The 24044-nt window shown below is 57.6% G+C and overlaps 1 protein-coding gene across 3 annotated transcripts; it reads left to right on the forward strand.

The window, feature by feature from the left end:
• The first annotated feature begins 3731 nt into the window (after positions 1–3731).
• On the forward strand, positions 3732–23792 carry LMNB2 (lamin B2). 3 transcript variants are annotated; one of them, XM_082623016.1, is made up of 12 exons: positions 3732–4028; positions 12578–12714; positions 17019–17175; positions 17258–17383; positions 18170–18340; positions 18435–18560; positions 18686–18906; positions 19001–19271; positions 19350–19457; positions 19988–20107; positions 20288–20401; positions 21013–23792. In XM_082623016.1, exons 1-12 carry the CDS (start codon positions 3747–3749, stop codon positions 21052–21054), a joined length of 1875 nt encoding a protein of 624 aa, XP_082479142.1. In that variant the 5' UTR covers positions 3732–3746; the 3' UTR covers positions 21055–23792. The 3 variants fall into 3 exon arrangements, with proteins under 3 accessions (XP_082479142.1, XP_082479141.1, XP_082479143.1); XM_082623015.1 differs by having other exon boundaries at positions 19001–19457; XM_082623017.1 differs by lacking the exon at positions 20288–20401.
• Positions 23793–24044: the final 252 nt, after the last annotated feature.

Consider the following 24044-nt stretch of genomic DNA (forward strand, 5'->3'; position numbering starts at 1 on the left):
TAGCGCCCTGGGATCAGAGGGTCGCAGGTTCGAACCCCGCTTCGTCCCGCCCCTGCTGGGGGTCCCGGGACAGGTCCCCGGATCGCCCCCTGCCTCAGTTTCCCGTCCTGGAAACGGGCCGAGCGCCACCCCCCGCCGCCGCCGCCGCGTGTCGCGCCTGGGGAGCCCGCAGAGTGCCCAGGCCTCGGGCTCCGGCGAGGGGAGGGGGTCTGGCCGCAGCTGTCGCCGCGCCGCCCGTTCAGCGCCAAAATTTGAAAATTGCCAACGCCTCCCAAACTGAACAAGGGGAGTGGAAGCTCCTGCCGCACCCACGGGAAGCGCAGGGCTTTCTGGGAGTTGGAGTCCGGCCCCCGGGGGGGGTCCGCGGTTGGTGGGGGGCGGAGGGCTCGGGGCACAGGTTAGCGCGGAGAGCAGGGGCGCAGCCGCGGAGAGGGGGGTTGGGGAGGATGGGGCGCGGGGAACAGCATTCCTGGCGGAGGGAACAGCACAGGCAAAGACCTGGAGACGGATGGGGCACCCACGTGCCAAGAGGGGCCAGCTCGGTGGGCGGCCTGTGGGACCCTGCAGGGCCTTGAATGGCAGGCTACTGGGTGGCCCGGGGCGATCGTTAGCGGGACCTGTGATGGGGAGGGGGTTGCAGCTAAGTCTGGGGGTGGAGGGGAGGAAAGGTGACCCCATGCCACCCCCAAACCCAAACCTCCATCATTTTTCTCCCCTCGGGCCCCCGCCTCCTGTAGTATCACTTATTCCTATTTTGCTTTAAACGCCCTCACGTTGTACCAACTGTGTTTTGCATTCGGTGTTCCTACCGTTATGAGGGAAAGCCGACGACATACGGTCCCCAAGTACGAGCTAGTTTTTGAGAGGCTAGCCACAGCCTAGCCAGGGACTCGTGCCTGCCTGGGTGCTGGGGCAGGGCAGGGGGCTTTGTTTCTGGTAAGAGGGGAATGTGAGTAAGTATCAGGATCAAGACAGGAGGAAAAAAAAAAAAAGGGCTTCCCTGGTGGCGCAGTGGTTAAGAATGCCCCTGCCAATTCAGGGGACACGGGTTCGAGCCCTGGTCCGGGAAGATGCCGTGGAGCAACTAAGCCTGTGTGCCACAACTACTGAGCCCACGTGCCACAACTACTGAAGCCCGCGCACCTAGAGCCTGTGCTCCGCAACAAGAGAAGCCACCGCAGTGAGAAGCCCGCGCACCGCAACGAAGGGTAGCCCCCGCTCGCCACAACTAGAGAAAGCCCGCGCGCAGCGGGGAGACCGCCCCACCCCACACCCCAGAGGGCAGGTAAAGGAATCCAAGTTCTCAGTGTGTGATTTGCTGGGGTCCCCGAGGAAGGCTGTTTGCACCAAGTCCCCCGAGGTGAGATGTATGGGGGGCGCGGTTCTCAGGGCAGAAAGAACAGCGGGCAAGTTTCAGGGTTAGAGGAAGGAAGTGGTTCTCCACTGAGGGTGATTTTGTCCCCTTGATGACATGTGGCAACATCTGGGGACATTTTTGGTTGTCTGGATCGGAGGGGGTGGTGGTGCTGCTGGCATCAGGTGGCTGGGGTGGGGGGAGCCCAGCGATGCCATCTGACATCCTACAATGAACAGGATGGTCCCCCACAGAGTGATGGGGCCCAAATGTCCACAGCACCGAGTTGGACAGACCCTGCTGTATCATTTTGCCTCTTCTAGGCATTTTATATGAGTGGACTCATACACTGTGTCACCTTTTGTGTCTGGCTTCTTTTTTTTTTTTTTCGGGTGAAGTAGAAAATAATAGCTTTATTGCGTTGCCAGGCAAAGGGGGACACAGTGGGCTCGCACCTGCCAAAAACTGTGTGTCCCAACCTGGGGGGATTTGGTGAGGAGTTTTATAGCAATAGTTCAAGGCGGGGCTGCTGATAAGGATTAGGGTGTGTGAAGGGCCTGTGCTCCATTAATCTGGGCTCAGGTGGTCCCTTGATGAGCTTCTCAAGGTTACCAAACTGTGACCTTCTCTCTGGAACATCTTCCATCTGGTGGGGGGTTTTGTGCTGGTCTCAGGACTTAATGAAGCTCAGGTTCTTGATGTCTCGTCACAGAAAGAATTCAGTGAGGGACAAAGCGATAGGTAAGAAGTGGATCCATTTAGAGAGAAACACACTCCACAGGCGGAGTGTGGGCCATCTCGAAGGCAAGAGAGGCCTGTGTCTGCCTTCTTTCACTGAACATTTTTTAAAAAAAATGGAGGTATAATTGACATAACATTATGTTAGTTTCAGGTGTACAAACTAATGATTCGATATTTGTATATCCTGGGAAACGATCACCACCATAAGTCTAGGTGACATCCATCACCACAATAGTTACAGGGTTTTTTCTCATATGATGAGAATTTTTAAGATCTACTCTTTTAGCAACTTTCAAATATGCAATATAGTATTATTAACTACAGTCACCATGCTGCCCATTACATCCCCATGATATTTATTTTATAACTGGAAATGTGTACTCTTTGACCCCCTATGACGCACTTCATACCCCACACCCACGGCTCTATTCATATGAGCTTGGGCTGTACACGTGAAACTAACAGGACATTGTAAATCAACTATACCTCAAAACAAAAACAAAAACAAAAACAAAAACACATATACACAAAAGAAAATGGCAAAACTTTGCTTATGGACATAAAAAGAAATTCAAATAAATAAAATAATTTAAAAGATGATTCAGGCCTTCCCTGGTGGTGCAGTGGTTAAGAATCCGCCTGCCAATGCAGGGGACACGGGTTCAAGCCCTGGTCCGGGAAGCTCCTACATGCCACAGAGCAACTAAGCCCGTGCGCCACAACTACTGAGCCTGCGCTCTAGAGCCCACAAGCCACAATTATTGAGCCCGCGAGCCACAACTACTGAAGCCTGCGCACCTAGAGCCTATACTCCACAAGAGAAGCCACCGCAGTGAAAAGCCTGCGCACCGCAACAAAGAGTAGCCCCCGCTTGCCGCAACTAGAGAAACCCAGCACAGCAACGAAGACCCAACACAGCCAAAAATAAATAAAATAAAATAAATAATAAATTAAAAAAATAAAAAGATGATTCAGGGTTGACAGCAATTCAGGAAAACAGACAATTGTTGCAAAAGTGTAAACTGGTAAACCTCTTCAGATGACAACTTGACAGTATCTACATGAGGCTGGGGTATTTTTGATTTTTTTTTTTAACTCCACATATCGGTAAGATCACTGAACATATTTCTGAGGTTCCTTCACCACACCACCTTTAATTTTTTTTTTCTTTTTTTTTTTTGCGGTACGCGAGCCTCTCACTGCCGTGGCCTCTCCCGCCGCGGAGCACAGGCTCCGGACGCGCAGGCTCAGCGGCCATGGCTCACAGGCCCAGCCACTCTGCGGCATGTGGGATCTTCCTGGACCGGGACACGAACCCGTGTCCCCTGCATCGGCAGGCGGACTCTCAACCACTGAGCCACCAGGGAAGCCCCCCACCTTTAATTTTAATGAATCTCCAAAGAGGTAGGTAGGTAGGTTATACAAGAGGGAAAACTGAATCCCGGAAAGAAACCCGGTGTCACGCATTGGCCCAGCTGGGATTTGGAGCCCGGCGGTTTGGCTTTGGGACAGCGCGGGAAACTGAGCGGGGAGACTACAGCTCCCGGCGTGCCGCGCGCGGCGCCGGCCGGACTACAAGTTCCAGGCGGCCCCGCGGCGGCGGCGGCGGCGGCGGGCTGCGGGCGCCATCTTGGTCGGCGGGTCGGATTGAATGAGCCCGCCGAGCCGCGGCCGCCGTTCCGAGCCGCGCGGACCCCGAGCCGCCGCCGCTGCTGCCGCCGCCGCCGCCATGGCCACGCCGCCGCCTGGCCGCGCGGGCGGGCCCGCCACGCCGCTGTCGCCCACGCGCCTGTCGCGGCTGCAGGAGAAGGAGGAGCTGCGCGAGCTCAATGACCGCCTGGCGCACTACATCGACCGCGTCCGTGCGCTCGAGCTGGAGAACGACCGGCTCCAGCTCAAGATTTCCGAGCGGGAGGAGGTGACCACGCGCGAGGTGGGAGCTGGCGCCGGGGGCTCCCGCTGGGGCGCGCCGGGCTCTCAAGGTCCCCGGGGGCTTCGGGGACGCCCCTGCGAGAGGGGGAGACTGGGGAGGGCCCTGCCCACCGAGGCGTACCCAGGGGGCTTCGGGGGCCCCGGCGAGGGTCGCACGCTTGGTTGGGCCCCGGCCTCTGAGCGTCCCCGTCGGGTTTCGGGGACCCCTCCCGTGCGAGAGGTGGAGACTGTTTCCGGCCCCGCCCATCGAGGGGTCCGGGGAGATCTCGGGGTCCCTCGAGTGAGGGGTGCACGCCGGGGCGGGCTTCTGCCTCTGAGAGTCCCCGGGGAGGTTCGGGGGGCCTGAGTGAGGGGTAGAGGTCTGGACGGACGCTCACAGGGGATTCCCCAGGGGTTTCTACCCTCCCTCCCCGTACGAGAGGTGGAGACTGGCGCCGGCCCCGCCCCCCGAGTGATCCCCTGAGAAACGTGCAGACTAGGGCGAGTCCCGTCCTCTGGTGGGTCCCCAGGGTATCTGGGGGGCCCCGAGTGAGGGTGCACCCTGGAGCAGGTCCCCACCCACCGGGGGTCTCCTGGGTGTTTCACGGATCCCATGAGTCTGGGGCTGACCAGTCCCCTGAGGGGGGTTGGCCTGAGTGAGGGGTGCAGACTGGGCAGGCCCCCTCCTCTGAGGGATCCCCAGGGGACCTTGGGGGTGTTGTGCCTGGGCAAGTGAAGGGGGTCCTTCCTGGGCGGGGGGAGATGGGGCAGGCTCTGCCCACCAAGGGATTCGGGGAGCTCTAGGGGGCCCCTGAGTGATGGGGTGTGAGCCAGGGTGGACCCCACTCCTAAGGGAGTTGTGGGGAGTCTTGGGGGATGTGTCTGGGTGTTCGGGTGTCCTAGGAGAAAACGGGGGAGGTTTTTGCGTCTCTGGGGAGACTGGGAGGCTCAGACCCTCTGAGTGGGCCCTGAGGAGGGGTGGGGATCTCAGGGGGTGTCTCTGGGGTGAGTCAGTGGTCTCTGTTCTCCTTTGAACTTTGCAGGGGTCCTGTAGTGAATCCTGGGGAGTTCAGTGATTGGGGTGGGGTTAGGCAGGAGGTTCGGTCTTTTACCAGGGCCTGGGGTGGGCGGGGGTCAGAGGGGGGGAATCTGATGTCTCGCAGGTCCCATGGGAAATTTGGGAGGCCCTTAGTTGGACCCTGGGACTCCTTGGCTGGTGAGCAGGAACCTGGTAGTCTGGTAGCCCCTGCCCTGTCCTGGGGGATGCGAGGGGAGGGGGAGGCATGAGTTCTTGGGGAACCAGCAGGAAGTTTTGCTGTAGACTGAGGGAGAAGGGGCTGGACAAGCCCTGTCCCCTAAGGGGATGTTAGGGCTGGTGTCTGGGGGTCCTGGGTGGGGTGTGTCCGGACTGGCTGCCAACCTAGTGCCCTCCTTTTCTCCCACCAGCGCCCCCCCCAACCCCAGGGCAGGCCCTCAGAATAAGGGGGAGAGATGCCCACCATGTGGTTCCCCTGTGGGCCCCATGCAAGAGTCATGGTCTGAAGCTGGCACTTAGCGCTCTGAGCCTTGGCCTCCCACTCCGGAGAACGGGCCCAGTGACCGACTTCTGGGAGGAGAGCTTCAGGGGGGTGGGGAGGTGGGGGGGGGTCATTTCTGGGAGCCACGTACCCTCTGTGATCTTAACCTCTCTGGGCTCAGTGCCTCTTCTGTAACCTGGAAATAATAATAAATACCTACTTTGGGGGCTTGTTTGTGGGGCCACAATGAGTTCACATTTGTTTTGTAGAATAAAAGCAATGAAATGAAGGATCCCGTGGGTTCTGTTGTCCCTGTTTGATGGTCCCTAGGATAGGGATGGGCCCAGAAAGTGTGGCTTGGGCCTTCAGGGAGGTAGAAGTCTTGGTGGCTGGTGGTGCTGTGTTAGGTTGCCTGAGATTGGATTAAGGCCCGGGATCCAAACCCTGCTTTTAATCTGTGACCTTGGGCAGGTCCCTCAGCCTCCCAGAGCCTTGGTTTTGTTGTCTGTACAATGGGGCTGGAGTGGCCCGACCCAGAGTGTGGCCACTTGCTTCGGCAGTGCGTGCATGTCCTCGGGATGCAGGCCCAGGTCCCCCCTGCCAGGCTGGTCAGCGCCCGGGGTCATTCCCCCCAGCCTCTTGTCCCACCTGCGGGCTGAACCACTGTGCTGACCTTTGGGGGTGGCGGCCTAGTGGGCCCGATGGACGTGGGGTGCTGGCCCCCACTGGATGGATGTTGTGCCCGAGAGCGCATGCAGGGGCTGGGCCTGGGGAACTTGATGTGTCTGGGCAGCTGCCGAGGCTGGTTGGGATGCAGGACTGCTGGGTGGGAGCAGGGGAGCCCGACCCCACGGTGAGCACCCTCCAGGGCTGTGCTTAGGATCTGGGGCCACCCAGGTGACAGGTGTGTTTGCAGCGGGAGTGGGGAGTTCCCACTAGCTTGCTGTCCTAGAGCTTGGGGGTGAGATGACAAATGCCCCTCTCAGCTGGACAGTGGAGAGAGCCGGTAACCTACTGGAGCAGGAGGTGGTGTGGTCACGTGGGCTGCGCGGAGGGAGTGACCTGCAAGTGGCCAGGGCTACGGAGGGGCGGGGCTTGATGGGCGGGCCAGGCAGGTTCAGGGAGCCGCCAGGGCTCAGGCTGGCTGAGTGGGGGGGCGTGGTGGGCGTGGTGTGTCAGGCTTCCCAGAGGGCACTTTACCTGTTCAGCAGCTCCTCACCTGGAAGGAATCTGCCCCCAGGGGACACTGGGTGATGGCTGGGGACATCTGTGGTTGTCACACTTGGGGGGGGGCCAGGGATGCTACTCCACACCCCGCAGGGCCCAGGAGAGTCCCCCACAGAGGATGATCTGGTCCCAAATGCCATTAGTGTCACGGCTGAGAAGCCACTTAAAGAATCCTGTGATGATGCAGTTTAAAATGTTGTGAGCACACTGTGTGCTTGTAATCAATCTGAAGGGTCCAGGGGCGTAAGGTCAAAAGTCAGATTCCCATCCACAAGCCTGGGCTGGCTACTTGTAGACTCTAGCCTTTCCCATCGGAAGTCAGATGATGCATCTTCTGGCCGGGTGAGCAGTACTGGGGCGAATGCCACGTGCAGATGTCACTGGAGGGTTTCTGGGAGGCTGGGGGCTGGCCAGATTTCAGTTTGAGAAGGATCATGGGTGCTGAGGGGGCAAGAGTGGGCCAGGGAGGGAGGGGGGTTCTCCGGGGAGCCTCCCCAACCAGATGTTGAGTTCCTCTGGGCTTCGCTTTCTTCCCCCTTGCTGCCCAGGTGTCCCATTGCTGCGGGGGTCGGGGGGTGCTCCCCAGGTGGACCCCGGGAGCAAGAGCTGAGCTGGGCTCTGGGAGTTTGGGGAGGGCCAGTGTTTGGCTGTGGTTCTCAATCCCAGGGCAGTTTTGTCCCCCAGGGACGCAGGCAGGTCCTCACAGGGTAAGTCTGGGACCCCAGGAAAAGGCCACCTCGGGTGACGTGAGCCCTGCTCCTCCACGGCAGCACATTTGTTGGCATTTCCTCAAGCTCGGCGATTGTGCAGCACCGGCCGTAAAAGACAGAACTAAAGGCCCAGGCTGTGCCCGGGGATTCCCACAGGACTGTCCCAAGTGTCACAGTGCAGGGAGGCACAGGCCTGCCCGGAGAACCCCCGTTCACTGGTCTGAAAGAGCCTTTGTGACATTGGCCATCTGTGTGTCCTCCTCTAGATAGAATTTTCTCCATCGTCCCAGTGCTGTCGATTGGGTTCGGCAGGTGTTTTCTGGAAAGGGCTGGAGTTGTTCTCAGCTTTTGTGGGCTGGTGGTTTCAGGCTTGAGCACTCAGCCCGGCCGTTGTGGTGAGGAAGCTGCCCTGGACAGTACATGGAGGAATGTGCAGATTGCCTGACAATAAAGCTTTATTTATACACACTGAAATGTGCACTTCATATGGGTGCCTGTGTCACGAGATACCTTTTTGTTTGTTTCTTTTTTTTTTTTTTTCACCCAGCCAATTTGAAAATATAAAAACCCTTTTAGTCCCACAGGCTGGACAAAAACAGGTGGTGGGCTGGAATTTTGGCGCCTGGGCCTGAGTTTGCAGTCCTGGCTGTAGAGGATTGCCTTGCTAAGACACATAGATGGGTGTGCACATGTGCACACACGCCCAAAACGCTGTGAGAACCGAGCACAGACACATCTCGGGTCATTGCGCTGCACAGACACTGCATTTTTACAAATTGAAGGTCTGTGGCAACCCTGCCTTGAGTAAGTCTGTTTCCAGTTTCTTCATTTGTGTTATTTGTTATGGTGATCTGTGATTAGTGACCTTTGATGTTACTATTGCAAATAGATTACAACTTGCTGAGGCTCAGGTGACAGCATTTTTTAGCAATAAAGTATTTTTATTTTTTTTAATTAAAAATTTTTTTATTTATATATATATTTGGCTGTGTTGGGTCTTCGTTGCTGCTCACAGGCTTTCTCTAGTTGCAGCGAGCAGGGGCTACTCTTCGCTGCAGTGTGGGCTTCTCGCTGCAGTGGCTTCTCTTGTTGCAGAGCACGGGCTCTAGGCACGCGGGCTTCAGTAGTTGTGGCTCACAGGCATAGTTGCTCCGCGGCATGTGGGATCTTCCCGGCCCAGGGATCAAACCCATGTCCCTGCATTGGCAGGCGGATTCTTATCCACTGCGCCACTAGGGAAGTACTAATAGAGTATTTTAAAATAAGAGCTGTGCATTGTTTTTTTTGCCACAAGGCTACTGTACAGTCAATAGACTACAGGGTAGTGTGAGCATACTTTTTTTTTTAGCTGAGCCATGCGGCTTGTGGGATAAAGATCCGTTCCCAGGGATCAAACCCATGCCCTTGGCAGTGAAAGTGCGGAGTCCTAACCACTGAACCACCAGGGAATTCCCTGGGCATAACTTTTTTAAAAAATATTTATTTATTTATTTTATTTATTTATTTGGTTGTGCCGGGTCTTAGTTGCAGCAGGCAGGCTCCTTAGTTGCGGCTCGCTGGCTCCTTAGTTGTGGCAGGCAGGCTCCTTAGTTGTGGCACGTGAACTCTTAGTTGCAGCATGAATGTGGGATCTGGTTCCCTGACCAGGGATCAAACCTGGGCCCCCTGCATTGGGAGCACAGAGTCTTAACCACTGCGCCACCAGGGAAGTCCCCTTGTCTATAACTTTTATATGTACTGGGAAACCAAACAATTCGTATGACTCGCTTTATTATGATACTCGCTTTATTGCAGGGGTCTGGAACGGGACCCTCTGTGTCCCTGAGGTCTGCCTGCTCTTTAACAAGACCCCCGAGAGTCACCCAAGATGGCCTAAGACAAGTGAGGCCCTCGCCTTGGGCACGGAGTCTAGTGGGACGCCCACATTCTCGCTCACGGAGATGAATGCACGATGTATTTTGAATTGCTCGAGCTTACTTCTTTTTTTTTTTTTTTAATTTTTATTTATTTATTTATTTGTCTGTGTTGGGTCTCCATTTCTGTGCGAGGGCTTTCTCCAGTTGCGGCGAGCAGGGGCCACTCCTCATTGCGGTGCGTGGGCTTCTCACTGTCGTGGCCTCTCCCGTTGCAGAGCACAGGCTCCAGATGCGCAGGCTCAGTAGTTGTGGCTCGCTGGCTTAGTTGCTTCGCGGCATGTGGGATCTTCCCAGACCAGGGCTCGAACCTGTGTCCCCTGCATTGGCAGGCAGATTCCTCACCACTGCGCCACCAGGGAAGCCCCTTGAGCTTACTTCTTGGGTCAGTGTTAGGTGTACAGACAAAGGTTGAGGGCGTTACTGGGTCCCCATCAGCACCTCACGTCAGCGTGTCTCACAGCTCGCTCTCTGACAGTGCTGCATCACTTTAGCTTTGCTCAGGTCTCCTGAGCTGAGCCACCATCCTCTCTGCCCCAGGACCCCTCAGGACCCCTGTGATATCCAGGTCTCCCGTCTCCTGGGCCCCTGTGGACTGTGCTGGTTCCCCACCTTTCCTGGTTCCTGGGGGCCCTGGGCAGCTGTGAGGTGGGGACAGGAGTGTCCCCATTGGGGTTCATCTGGTGTTTTCTCATGGGCAGGCGGGTTAGGGGCGTGAGTGGTAACTTTTTTTTTTTTTTGGCTGCCCCGCGTGGTACATGGAACTTCCCCGACCAGGGGTCGAACCCACACCCGCTGCAGTAGAAGCGCAGAGTCCTAACCACTGGACCACCAGGAAAGTCCCCATGAGTGGTATCTTAATGGGATATTTTAAAAGTTGAAATTATTGCTGATGTCCACTGTGGATAAGCATCAGGCGTATGTGCAGGATCTCGTGCTGGGTTTCCTGCCCCCTGAGCCCCAACAGTTTCTGTTTTGATCTCGCCTTGATTTCCTGTCGTGTTGGTCCATCTGCACCCCTCGTGCCATGGGGAGGCTGGAGAGACAGGGCCCCAGTAGGAACCCAGCCTGTGGGGCCGGAGATCTTGTCTGAGATCCCTGCCTAGGTGCCAGGCCCTCCACTGGGGTTAGGAAAGTTCTGGAAGGTGACTGGATGGGCGGGGAGAGAGGGCAGAGACACATCCCCTGCGTGTCCCCCTCTCAGAATTGCCCCCAGTGGACTGCTCTGCCCTGTACCTTGACAGGTCAGGAGAGGGCAGTGTGCTGTCCCGTGCCTCAGTTTCCCCATTTGTGAAATGGGGCTAAGAGCCCATACCCCCCCTACCTGTGGGATGAAATGACGAGGAGTGCTGGATTGAGTTGGGAGAGCCAGGCGCTAGCTGGAGAGGGTGGGAGTCTGAGGTCAGACTGGCTGTTAAATCCCACCTCTTCTGGATTTGTTCTGATCTGCCTGGGACATTCCGGTTTGAACCCTCAAAAATCCCACATCCTAGAATCCCCTCGGTCCCAGGCAAACGGGGATGGTGGTCACCCAACCAAGTGGCAGGCCCTTGGCAGCTCCCCTGAGCCTCGTCAGCTCAGGGGCCTTTCCTGTGCAAGGGAGGGGAGTGACCCTCCCAGGCCTTAAGCTGACCTCCGACCCCTGGCACAGACACTCACTGCTCTGCTGTAGTTTTGTGGCAAATGGTGCCACTTTCAAAGCCAGCTGCCTTGTCACCCTCTGTCTGCCTTCTGTGTCAGCCCCCGAAAGTGTTTTAACTACTTTATTGAGGTATAATTCCCGTCTCATGCAGTTCCCCCAGTTAAACTCTGCTCTAAGTTCAGGAGTGGTTAATATATTTAGAGCTGTGCAGCCATCTCGCCAAAGGAAACCCCTTCTTGGGGAGAGGCAAGATAGGGTAGGGGATTAAGAGGAACAGACCATTATGTATGAAGTAAATAAGCTACCAGGATATATTGTACAACACAGGGAGTATAGTCAATATTTTTTGGTAACTATGAATAGAGTATAACCCTTAAAAATTGCAAATCACTGTGTTGTATACCTGTAACTTATATAATATCGTACATGAACTGTATCTCAAAAAAACCCCAACAAAACAGAATTGCATGGTATTCCCTGGTGGCACAGTGGTTGAGAGTCTGCCTGCCGATGCAGGGGACACGGGTTTGTGCCCTGGTCTGGGAAGATCCCCCATGCCGCGGAGCGGCTGGGCCCGTGAGCCACGGCCGCTGAGCCTGCGCGTCCAGAGCCTGTGCTCCGCAACGGGAGAGGCCACAACAGTGAGAGGCCCGCGTACCGCAAACAAAAAAAACCCAAAAAACAAAAAACAAAAAAACCTCAGAATTGCACTAAAAAAAAAAAAAAGAAGCCCCGTCCCCATTAGTGGTCACCCCCTCACCCTCCTCCAGTCCCTTGACATTAACCCACTCTGTCCCTGTGGATTTGCCTGTTCTGGATGTTTCCCGTCGATGGAATCACACACTGTGTGTCCTTCTGTGTCTGGCTTCTCTCACTGAGCATCGTGTTCTCAAGGTCTGTCCACATTGGAGCGAGTGTCAGGGCGTCACCCTTTTTCACAGCTGAGTGATTCTCCCATGTGTGGAGGGACCACATTCTGTTTATCTGTCATCTGCTGATGGGCATTTGGGTTGTTTCCACTTTGGGGCCATTAGGAGTGATGGGGCTGTGAACCCATGCATGCATGGGTCTTGTGTAAGGTGTGTGTTATTTCTCCCGGGTAGATGCCTGGGGGTGGAATTGCTGGGTTGGTGGTTGCTCTGTTTGTCCACCTGAGGAAATGCCAGACTGTCTTCCGTGGTGGCTGTACTGTTTTAATCCCCTAGCCATGCATGGAGGTGCCGATTCCTCCCTGTCCTCACCAGCACTTGTTATCGACTGTCCTTTCCACGGTAGCCATCCTCGTGGGGGGAGGTGGTGTCTCACTGTCCTGTTGGTTCCAGATATTTGTAAACACGCTCACGGCCCTGCCCCTCGGCGTGGGGCAGGTCGGGCAGGGAGGCTGATGGGAGACCTGAGGTGTGTGCCCAGCTGGCAGGTGCGACCTAGCAGCGGCCAGTGATGGGGGCCAGTGACCTAGACAGGCTGGGGTGGCCCAGGGCTGGTGGGGCAGTGTCGGGGTGAGCGGGAGCCGTGTTGGTGGGGAAGGGTGGGCTTCACCTTGGCCTGGCTGTCCCCCCCAGGTGAGCGGCATCAAGACGCTGTATGAGGCGGAGCTGGCTGATGCCCGCCGGGTGCTGGACGAGACGGCCCGAGACCGGGCCCGGCTGCAGATCGAAATTGGGAAGCTGAGGGCCGACCTGGAGGAGGCCAACAAGAGGTGGGGCTGCAGCCGGCGCGATGTCGCCTGATTCCGGGGTGCACGGGGGGCCGGGGCAGGGGTTGTCGCCCTGTGCAAGGTGGCGGCTCCCGTCTGAGCAGGGCCCCCGGCTCGGGCAGCCCTCCTGGGAGCGGGCCATGTGGGTTCTGGGGGCCGCTGGGTGGGTGGGGGCGGCCTCTGTGGCCTGGCCCTCTGGGCGCCCCGTCTAGAGCCTTTATCCCTCAATATAATTTGGCCCCAGGAAGAGTTAAAACCCAGCAGCTCTCCTGGGACTGAATCCCTGGTAGCTGGTAGCCCTGTGCCCCTTCCCTTCCCCAGAGAAGGGGTGCCCCAGGTCACAGAGCCCAGCCGGGGAAGCCGGGGGCGGCGGGTGACCTTCTCTTCCCGTTCTTGAGCACCGTCTCCCACCTGCTCCCGAGTAAAAGGCTCAGGAAATTTGGAGGACAAGGCGGTGCTGGTGGTGATGGTAGCAGAAGGAATAAAGTGATGTAAACTCGTGGAATGTTTAGATAAAGGACTCTGTGAGGGACACCAGATCTCCTCCCTGCTGACGGCGACCCCAGCAGGTCCTGGCTGGCATCAACTCCGATTACAGGGGAAGCCGAGGATGAGGTGTGGGGAGGAGTCATCCATGGTCCCTCGGCGTGGCAGGGACCAGGACTGAGGCCTGGACCCGGGCTCCTGAGTCCCTGTTCATAGTCCCAGCGGCAGCTGACTGCCACCTTCACGTTTGCAGGGTTCTTTTTCATTTTTTTCTGATTAGTAGACTTTTAAATTATCATTAATAGATTTTTTTTGTTTGTTTTTGAGGAGTTTTAGGTTTACAGGAAAATGAGTGGAAAGTACAGGTTTGCCCAGACCCCCCTCCAGGGTCCCCGATGGCGACCACCTTGCAGTAGTGGGTGTGCCGCATTGTTACGACTGAAGAGCCAATATTAGTACATTCTTCTTGGCTGAAGGCTGTAGCTGACATAGGGGTTCTCCGTTGGTGTCCTGCTGTCTCTGGGTTTGGACAAACGTACGCTGACACGCGTCCACCGTCACAGTATCACACAGAGTAGTTTCACTGCCCTGAAAATCCCCTGTGCTCCACTGACTCATGCCTCCCCCCAACCCCTGGAAACCAAGGATCCTTTTTTTTCCCCCAAGGATCCTTTTACTGTCCCCACATAGCTCTGCCTTTTCCAGAATGCCCTGGAGTTAGGATCACTGTGTGTCGCCTTCTCAGACTGTCTTCTGTCACTCAGTGATGTGTTTCTGGTTCCTCCGTGGAACAGAACAGAGAGCCCAGAGACAGACCCACACAGTATAGTCACCTGGTCTTTGATGAGCAGCAAAGGCAATCTGTACACTTTTTTTTTTTTTAATCTGTACACTTTTAAAACAGCCAGGTAAACTGGATATCCCATCAATTTATTACTTTTTTTTTCCCCCTTTTGGCTACACCTCCCGGCTTGTGGGATTTTGGTTCCCCGACTGAGGATTCAACCCACGCCCTCAGCAGTGAAAGTGCGGAGTCCTAACCACTGGACCACTAGGGAATTCCTAATTTATTATTATTATTTTTTTTTTTTTTGTGGTACGCGTGCCTCTCACTATTGAGGCCTCTCCCGTTGCGGAGCACAGGCTCCGGACGCGCAGGCTCAGCGGCCATGGCTCATGGGCCCAGCCACTCCGCGGCATGTGGGATCTTCCCGGACCGGGGCATGAACCCGTGTCCCCTGCATCGGCAGACAGACTCTTAACCACTGCGCCACCAGGGAAGCCCACTTTTTTTTTTTTTTTTCTTTTGTGGTACACAGGCCTCTCACTGCTGTGGCCTCTCCCGTTGCGGAGCACAGGCTCCGGACGCGCAGGCCCAGCAGCCATGGCTCACGGGCCCAGCCGCTCCGCGGCATGTGGGATCTTCCCAGTCCGGGGCACGAACCCGCGTCCCCTGCATCGGCAGGTGGACTCTCAACCACTGCGCCACCAGGGAAGCCCAAGCCCACATTTTTTAATTAAAAAGGGACTTGAGCTTCTTGGAGAAGATTAGGAGAATTCTGGAATTCCCCCAGCCCCTCTCAGGCCTGGAACCTCCCAGACACCTTTAACCTGCGTGTTGCTCCTCGTCTGGGTCGAGAGGTCACGTGTCTTTCTGCTTATCAGAGTCATAGATACTCCCTGGCGAGAAAGCAGATAATGCATTTAATTTAAAGAGAAAAATGAAAGTCTCCATGAGCCTCCACCCAGACAGAATCTCCGAGGCCGATCTGGTATACTTCTTTTCCACCTTTTTAAATTTAAACTCAAGGTGGACGCCATCAGACAACACAAGGCTTTCCTGACCTTGAGCCTGGTCATCGATGGCACCTGTGTCGTGATGCCATCCCAGCCCCTCGGCCGTGTTCCAGGCTCCTGCGACAGCTTCGGGTAGCAGCTGTGCCCGCCGTCGGGCACCCGGGCTGGTGGCTTTTACTTTGGCCCCTGCTCTGGGAGGAAAGCTTCCCAGGCTGTGGGCACTCACATCTGCAGGTGCTTCACCCAACAGCCTTGCTTCCTGCTCTTCGGCTCAGAGCCCTCACAGACAGGTGTGGGTGGCATGTGACAGCAAGCAAGGTGAACCTCCTGACAGGTTACAGCAGTGCTTTTCTTTTCCTACCGAATATATCGTGAAAACCCTGTGATGATGGAAACGCAGGTGGTCGAGTGGAGGACTGACAGGCGGGGGGCTCCCGCCTGACCCTCCAGGAATTAGGGCTCCAGGGCAGGAATCTGCTTTCGCGCTGTGAAGCTGTTAAGAAGCAGGCACTTAAGCCAGTGAGGGCTGCTGGCATCCCTGCTTTCCGGACCATTCTGTGTCGTTCTGCAGAGCCCTAGAATGGGGTGAAGATATCTAGAAATCTGTCACGCTTCCTGATCCCTCTGCTGCTGTCGCCCTCGCCTCACGGCTGACCTTGACCTGCCCGCACGCCTCACCCCAGTCCTCTGCACTCTGCTCTGCCCGACGCCCCGATCCTGCCAAAGACAAGGCCCAGCCCCTGGCTTCACGGCTCCGGCTCAAGGGCCACGCCCAGCAGCTCCCGCCCCGCACACACCCCTCCCCTCCCGCTTCATCCAGCCTCCCAACGCACCCGGTCACGGCTGAGGGCAGCACGTTGCACCCATGAGAAAGTTCTCCATGAGGACAGGGGTGTTGGCAGATGTATCTCTAGTGTGAGGACGGTCTTTCCACGAAGCTGGTCCTCAGGAATGATGTGTCAAAGGGTTCTAGTTTCCCCAAACCCTCCAGGGATGTGTTGTTTGCAGCCCCCCGCCGTGAGTGGAAGAACCAGGACTGTGTGGCTTAAGCTCAGGAATGTGGGCTGCAAGGCCCCCAGACCCTCATAGAGGCCGTTGGTGCAACACCTGCACGGAGCTCCTGTGAGGACGGGGTCAGCCTGGAGGATGGAGTCACCGGACTTCATGCCCCGTCCCGTTGAACTGGTGTGGTGTTCCCAGTGGTTGTCACCCAGGGTGGTCCTGCCCCCAGGGGACACCGGGCATTGTCTTGGGGACATCTGTGGTTGTCAGGACCAGGGAAGGGGGTGGGCTGCCAGGGCTGCTGCTTCACCTCCTGCAGTGCCCACCGGGAGAGACCCTGGGTGTCCCCACTGCTGCCGGGCAGTTTCAGTTCTTTGGGGAAGTGGGCAAGCAAGCTGTCAACCCCAAGGAGATTTAGAGCAGCGTTCAGAAGTGTTCCCCCTTTTTTAAGAGTTGTGTGTTAGAAAAATCTATTTGGCATCTTAAATATTTCATGTTGGAGATAATTGTCTGTTAGAAGCTGGGCAAGCCCGCCTGAAATAGCTTAAATTTACAAATGAGATCGACTTTTCAGAGGCCGAGGTTTTAATTTGTTACTTTAATAAATTATACACAGGGAATTCCCTGGTGGTCCGGTGGTTAGGACTCAGCACTTTCACTGTCAAGGGTGCGGGTTCGATCCCTGGTCAGGGAACTAAGATCCTGCAAGCCGCATGGTGTGGCCAAAAAAAAATTAAATAAATAATACATTAAAAAAAAATCAGAGTTCTCCTCTAAATAACCCTTCCTGTGCCCAAAAGTCTTGGAAAAGGACATGAGAACCCACGTCTTGAGGGTTATTTTGAGCGGCCGGCGGGGTCCCCCTGGTACAGAGTGGGTTTGAAGATGGGGCACCTTTGGTGCCAAGAGGTGAGGCTCTGCTACTGAGAGGGATGCTAGGTCGGGGCCCGGGGCCCAGAGGCCCACGTGAAGTTGGCCTTGGGCATCGGGGCTGCCTGCTAACTTGTGCCCCTGACTTGCAGCGCAAAGAAGAGGGAGGGCGAGCTGACGGTGGCCCAGGGCCGCGTCAAGGACCTGGAGTCCATGTTCCACCAGAGTGAGGCGGAGCTGGCCGCCGCTCTCAGCGACAAGCGAACCCTGGAGAACGACGTGGTGGAGCTGAGGGCCCAGCTGGCCAAGGTAGCTGTGGGTGGGCTGCAGATCCCCGAGGACCGCCTGCTGAGGCAGACAGCGTCACCAGCTGCTTGTCCCACGTCTCCAGGCGGAAGATGGGCACGCGGTGGCCAAAAAGCAGCTGGAGAAGGAGACGCTGATGCGTGTGGACCTGGAGAACCGCTGCCAGAGCCTGCAGGAGGAGCTGGCCTTCCGCAAGGACGTCTTTGAGGAGGTGGGGCCCCGCCCGGCGGAACCAGGATGCTCCCTCCTTCCCGCGCCACCCTGATGCCCGCCTCTGTCGTCACGTGGCCGTCTCTCTCTGTCTCTCCCCTGCTCATCTGTGTCTTCCAAGGACACTTGTCCTCGGATTTAGGGCCACCCGGATGATCCAGGATGTTCTTGAGACCCTTAATTACATCTGCAAAGACCCTTTGTCCAGGAAGGTCACACTCGCAGGTTCTGGGGACCAGGACATGGGCACACTTTTTGGGGGGCCGCAATTCAGCCCCCTGCAGACCGTCCCCCGCCATCACCTCTATCTAATTCCAGAACATTCCATCACCCCAGTAGAAGCCCCGTCCCCATAGGCAGTCACCGCATCCCCCTCCCCAGCCCCTGACAACCACGAACCCACTCTCTGTGTCTGTGGATCTGCCTGTTCTGGACGTTTCCCATCAGTGGAATCACACGCTGCGTGTCCTGTGTCTGGCTTCTCTCACTTCTCTTGTGTTCTCAGGGTCCATCCACGTTGTAGCGAGTGTCAGGGCTCACCCCTTTTCATGGCTGAGTGATGCTCCCGTGTGTGGAGGGACCCGTGTGTTGATCGGACGTCAGCTGGGAGACGCTGGGCGGCCCGCTCTTCAGTGGTTGTGAATTGTGCTGTGGGGTGTGAACAGGCGACCTGGCCCCTCCCCAGAGGGTCACGGTTGGCACAGTTTCGTGTCCTCGGTCCAGCCCCTGGTGGGTCGGGGATGCTGGTGAGCAGGCCGGGGCGGTGAGCGTGCGGCTGTGTCCCCAGGAGGTTCGGGAGACGCGACGGCGACACGAGCGGCGCCTGGTGGAGGTGGACAGCAGCCGGCAGCAGGAGTATGACTTCAAGATGGGCCAGGCACTGGAGGAGCTGCGGGCGCAGCACGACGAGCAAGTGCGGCTGTACCGCCTGGAGCTGGAGCAGACCTACCAGGCCAAGGTGCGCGTGTGCTGCCCTGCCCCGCCCAGCTCCGCGCCCAGCCCAGCCCCACCCAGCCCCGCGCGGGCTCTCACGCAGTCCCGTGTCACCGCAGCTGGACAACGCCAAGCTGAGCTCTGACCAGAACGACAAGGCCGCCAGCGCCGCTCGGGAGGAGTTGAAGGAGGCCCGCATGCGGGTTGAGTCCCTCAGCTACCAGCTCTCCGGCCTCCAGAAGCAGGTGACTCGCCAGAGCCCCCTGACCCCTCCTCAGGCCCCGTCCCGTCCCTCCCGCCGCCGTCGGTGCGGGGAAGAGGCCCAGAGGTGGCCGGGCTTCCTCCGTGACGCGCGCGGACCCCGCCCCAGGCGAACGAGGCCGAGGACCGGATCCGGGAGCTGGAGGAGACCGTGGCCGGGGAGCGGGACAAGTTCCGGAAGATGCTGGACGCCAAGGAGCGGGAGATGACGGAGATGCGGGACGTGATGCAGCAGCAGCTGGCCGAGTACCAGGAGCTGCTGGACGTCAAGCTGGCCCTGGACATGGAGATCAGCGCCTACCGCAAGCTCCTGGAGGGCGAGGAGGAGAGGTGGGCGCGGCGCGGCGGGGGCGGGGGTGGGGTGAGCATGCTGTCCCGGGCCGGGCGGGTTGAGTCACCAGGCACCCCGCGGCCCCGCCCCCAGGCTGAAGCTGTCCCCCAGCCCGTCGTCGCGCATCACCATCTCGCGGGCCACATCGAGCAGTAGCGGCAGCAGCATGTCCGTGTCCGGGCGCCTGGGCCGCAGCAAGCGGAAGAGGCTGGAGGTGGAGGAGCCGCCGGGCACAGGCTCCAGCGGCACCAGCTCGGGCAGCAGCTTCCGCCTGGCCCAGCAGGCCTCGGCCTCGGGCAGCATCAGCATCGAGGAGATAGACCTGGAGGGCAAGTTCGTGCAGCTGAAGAACAGCTCGGACAAGGTGAGGCCCCCACCCAACCCGTGGGGAGCCCGCTGGGTCTTCTCGGAGTCGTGGGCCAACGCCCGTCCCGTTTGCCAGGATCAGTCTCTGGGCAACTGGAGGATCAAGAGGCAGATCCTAGAAGGGGAGGAGATCGCCTACAAGTTCACGCCCAAGTATGTGCTGCGGGCCGGCCAGACGGTCACGGTAGGTGGCTGCGGAGAGGGAGCGGGCAGGAGGATGTGAGGTGTGACTGGGATGGGGTGGGGGGACCGGGGTGCGGGGGGAGAGCATTACAGGAATGGAGCTCCGGCGCTGAGAACAGCTGCCTGCTGTCACGGATCACCTGTGTGCCAGTGTTTCTTCATCCGGGCTTCCCTGGAGCCCTTGGGAAGGCCTAAGTGATGTGCTGGGGGTCCATGGTGGAGGTGGGGCTGAGTCCAGGCTGTCTGGGCTGTCTGTCCAGGCACTGGCGAGACACATGACAGCCAACAGGCATGGACTCTAGGGCTTCCGATTCCAGCCTGGCCCATTTGCCAAGATGAGAGCCCTGGTCACTGTGAACCTCAGTCTCTTCCTCCATACCCTGGTGACTGTCATCCTTAGCCAGGACCCAGTAGGGCCAGAAGGATTAAACGCCCAGGGCATCGAGGGAGCCTGTGACAGAGGGCCGGCTGGTGGTACATGCCACTGGGACCGGAGCTGACATTAACTGTGAGGCCCTCCTGTGTCCCCAGGTATGGGCAGCCGGTGCAGGGGTGGCTCACAGCCCCCCGTCCACGCTCGTGTGGAAGAGCCAGAACAGCTGGGGCACGGGCGAGAGCTTCCGGACCATCCTGGTCAATGCTGACGGGGAGGTGAGCACCTCCCTCTGCCTCGGTCCTGGGGTCCCTCCTGGGGTGGGGACTTGGCCAGCAGGGCAAGTGAGCGCAGCCTGGGCCTGATCTGGGCATCCGAGCATCCTGACCACCTCGCCTGTGGGCTGGGCCCCCAGCACCTGGGGTGGCTGTCTGCAGCTGCTGTGTCGTCTTGCATAGGAAGTGGCCATGAGAACCGTGAAGCAGTCCTCAGTGGTGCGGGAGGCCGAGGACGGGGAGGAGGGTGAGGACGAGGCGGCCGAGTTTGGAGAGGAGGATCTTTTCCATCAGCAGGTAGAGGCTCCCAGGCGGCACATGCACACACGCACGTGCACACGCCTGTGGGCCCTGTTTACGCGGCTGCCCTGGGCACCACCTAGGTCTCGCCCTGGCTCGGCCAGGCCGCAGAGCTCACAGCCAGAGGCAGGCCGTGGAGCCAGCTGCCCTCGCCTCCTGGGCTTGCTTGTTGTGTGGACCTCAGGGTACTGGCCCGGGCACCCTGGGAGTGGGGTGTTCAAAGCCTATTGCATCTCAAAGTGACTCTGGTGCAGCCCTGAGGGTTCTCAGTGAATCCCCTGTTACCACGTTTCCTCCAGAGTGGGGTGCTAGTGGTTTAATAATGGCTTTGGGGGGAAGGTGGGGAGCCAAGGAACCACACTGAATGAGACATAAGTGCAAGACTCTTCGGGGTCTGAAACAATTGTACCGTGTTCTGTAGCTCAGAACAGAGATGAGGGAGACATGGAGGGTTCTGGAACAGGGACCATTGAGGCTGGGGTCATCTTACCGGGAGCTGAGCTTCTCAGGGTGGCTCAGGCCCTGCCCCGGTTCAGCCCCTCCTGGAGGGGGCTGGGGGCCACCAGCTACCTTCCTGGCCTCCTCACTGGTGCCGTCCTTCCTTGCAGGGGGACCCGAGGACCACCTCTCGAGGCTGCCGCGTCATGTGAACCGAACATGCCTCATCACACGTCTTTCTTTATCCAGGGCTACTGAAAACTATTTTTATATCATTGGCTTCTTTAGTCCTTGGTACATTTTCTAGAGAGTTTTTAAGCAAACTGCCAGAGCGTGGGGGTGGGTTTCTGCTGAGCTTTCCTGTCGCTGGGTTTCCCTGGGCCCTTCATCACCACTGTCCAGAGTGTTAAGTGCCCCGTTCTCACCTTCCGGTTGAGTTTGGGGCCCAGGAGCCGAGTGGCTAGTGGTCTTTGGGCTGGGAGTCCAGGGGACCCGTCCACCGCTTTGGTCTCAGCTGCAGCCTGGGGTCAGGGCGGGAGAGGAGGCCTGAGGTGGACAGAGCGGAACTGCGCGTAGGAATCCAATAGTCGTTTGTTTTATTAAGCTTTTAAAAAAACCAGATTCAGAATCCAGGTTCTGACCTGGTGGGGGGAAGGGGCACCCTGTGGAGTTTTGGTGGCTCAGCCAACCGAGCACCGGAACGAGGGAATCGCAGGCTTTTACCGTCAAGGCCTGGGCTTCGGGGTTTGTCACAGTTTCTGCTCTGCTCTCAGGAATTGGGGTGTGTGGGGTCGGCCTCCTGGCTCCCTCTCTGGCTGCTGGAGCCTCACGTTTCTGGGGCTTTCTGCAGTTGAGTTCCTCACCTTACGGGGATCCGTTCTAAGACTTGTCCTCAGGTAAGCCTTGAGGGGACAGGTGTGACAAACTCAGAAACAAATGCCTTGGGCTCCAGCACGAAGTTCACCTGTAACCACTGCTTCCCACCCTCCCGTCGGAGGAGGGTGACTTCAGGGCGAGACGCTGGACTCCCCATTCTCTGACTCTGTGCCTTGTGCATGGGGCACGCTGACTCACGTGTATTCTTGGGCATATACTAATATCCCGGCTTCCTCTGTAACTTCTTGCTGAAATGGTGTTTCTGAGACAGACCTGCCAGGGCCAGTTGACCCCTACGGGATGGCTCCATGTCACGGTCCAGCTTCTGGCTGCCTGGAGGGCTCCTCCCTGCATCAGCTTACCTTCGACGCCTCTGCCACGTAGATACACAGAAGTTATTTTTTTAACGGATATTTATTTTTTTACATCGGTCAGTACACACATTGCCGGCATCCCACCTCAGGGGCTCACGTATGCCAGGGTCACCAGGACAGTCCCCAGAGGGGGTGGCATTGGGGGGCCTGTCTCTGTGGACTCTGAGGCCCCAGACGGCAAACTTCTTTCAGAAAGCGCAGCTCAAGTCTTAAAAGACGCAATACTGAGCCATGGAGCAGCCCGCCTGCCTCCTTTCCCTGGGAATCGATCATGGCGACAAGAGCCCGAGGCCTGAGCCCCAGGCCGGGAAGGTGCCAGTGGCCGACAAAACTAAGCTGCTGCTGAGTTTAGAATCCCCTACAGACTCTGGCTTTAAGTCCGAGCATCTTTCCATGGCCACCTGAGTCCCTGGACTGCGGGCTGTGTTTCCCCTGTGGAGGGAGGCATCTCTCACCGGAACAGCTCCTCGGGGATGGGGGAGCCCCTGGAAAGCGTTTCCTACCCTGGCAATGCGCCCCCCTGCCCCCCAGTGTGCACTTGCCCAGGAGTGCTTGCAGACCTGTGAGGTCACAGGCTGTCTTCCTTCTCCCAGACGTAGCAGGAGCTGAGGGAGCCGTGAGGGTCTGGGGAGCCTGATGAGATTCTGGGAGAGGGGGGCTAGGTGGCCCTCAAGCAAGTGGGAACTGCACTGGCTACATCCTTCAAGGTATTTTGGGAGTCTCTGGGGATCAAAGGTCTGTCCTGGAATTTGGGGTCTGAATTGCTGAAGCAGTTTTGCAGGCTGGGCTGGAGGACAGGAAGGAAGGGAGAGGGCCCCACCCTCCCTGCAGGCCCAGAGGTCCGGAAAAACAGCCCAAGGGCTGCCCTAGTGTCTGCAGAGCCCCCAGGCTCACTGGTAGGGGTTGTTCCCAGCAGATGAATTTTCTTGCCTGCTTGAGATCTTGGGTGGAGCCTGGAAGTGGCCCAGACAGGCACTGGGATGCCCTTGGCTGGTGGGGGGAGGGTGCACTGGACTGGTGGCCACTTGTGGCTGGAGGCTGGTGACCGTCATTGGTAATCAAGTATTTGAAAGCACGGAGTCCAATGTTACAATGTCAGCCAGGGCCTGGGAAATCGAATTTGCATTTGTCCTTAAACATACTTAACATTAAGCCACTTAAAATGATGCAGAAGCGATTCTTTTTTTCTAAGCCCCTGTCATGTGATGAGGAGCACCCTTCTGGGGAAAACCCACTCTTGCCAGCCCTGGGGAGGGACGGCCTGCGGGGATGTGGCCGGCAGGAACCAACCCCTGGGAGACACCAATGCCTCCCCCCCCCCGCTCCCCCCCCGCGGTCTGGGCGCTCAGCTGTTTCCACAACAGCCAAGTTCAGACTTGGGCTCCTTTTTCCCCACACCGTCTACCCAGCAGTTCTATTTATATCAGCATATCCGAGCTGGGACTGACATTCCTCAAGAACATTAAAGCTACTGGAAAGGTCTTAATTCTGAGCCCGAAAGGGATCATCAGCACTACACGCTAGTGGGCTCGGTTTCAAGAACTCGGCTGTTTAGACACGTTTCAGAGATCTGTTGGTGATTTTTACGATGCATGCCAAACGTGTGGTCTTTTGTTTTCTCCGATGATTTGTAATACACGTTTTATGACTGGAAACTTTTTTATACAACACTCCAATAAACATTTTGGTTTTAAATTCTCCCTGAGTCTACTCCCACGCCAGGCTGCTGAATCAGGAGCCCCAGCCCCTAGTGAAGTGGGCGTCTTAGGATCCTACCCTCTGACCCCGCGGCCCCCTAGTTTTCTGCATTTTTTTTTTCCTCGTCTGCATTCTTTTCCCACTTGATTCCACTGACACTCCGCAGTGCTTTTGGTCACGTGACGCCCTGGTTTAACACCCCGCCCCACAGCCCAAGGCGCAGTGTAGACGCGCCCACCGCCCCGTGCGCAAGT

This window comes from Mesoplodon mirus (assembly GCF_964341445.2).
Source record: "Mesoplodon mirus genome assembly, chromosome: 5".
NCBI classification, from domain to species: domain Eukaryota; kingdom Metazoa; phylum Chordata; class Mammalia; order Artiodactyla; family Ziphiidae; genus Mesoplodon; species Mesoplodon mirus.

What these genes read in the sequence shown, in the direction of transcription:
- LMNB2 (XM_082623015.1), top strand. Translation starts at nt 3,747, where the DNA reads ATGAGCCCGCCGAGCCGCGGCCGCCGTTCCGAGCCGCGCGGACCCCGA. An exon ending in GGGCCGGCCAGACGGTCACG is followed by an intron (nt 19,458 to 19,987) that starts GTAGGTGGCTGC and finishes CTGTGTCCCCAG; the next exon opens with GTATGGGCAGCCGGTGCAGG. An exon ending in TGGTCAATGCTGACGGGGAG is followed by an intron (nt 20,108 to 20,287) that starts GTGAGCACCTCC and finishes CGTCTTGCATAG; the next exon opens with GAAGTGGCCATGAGAACCGT.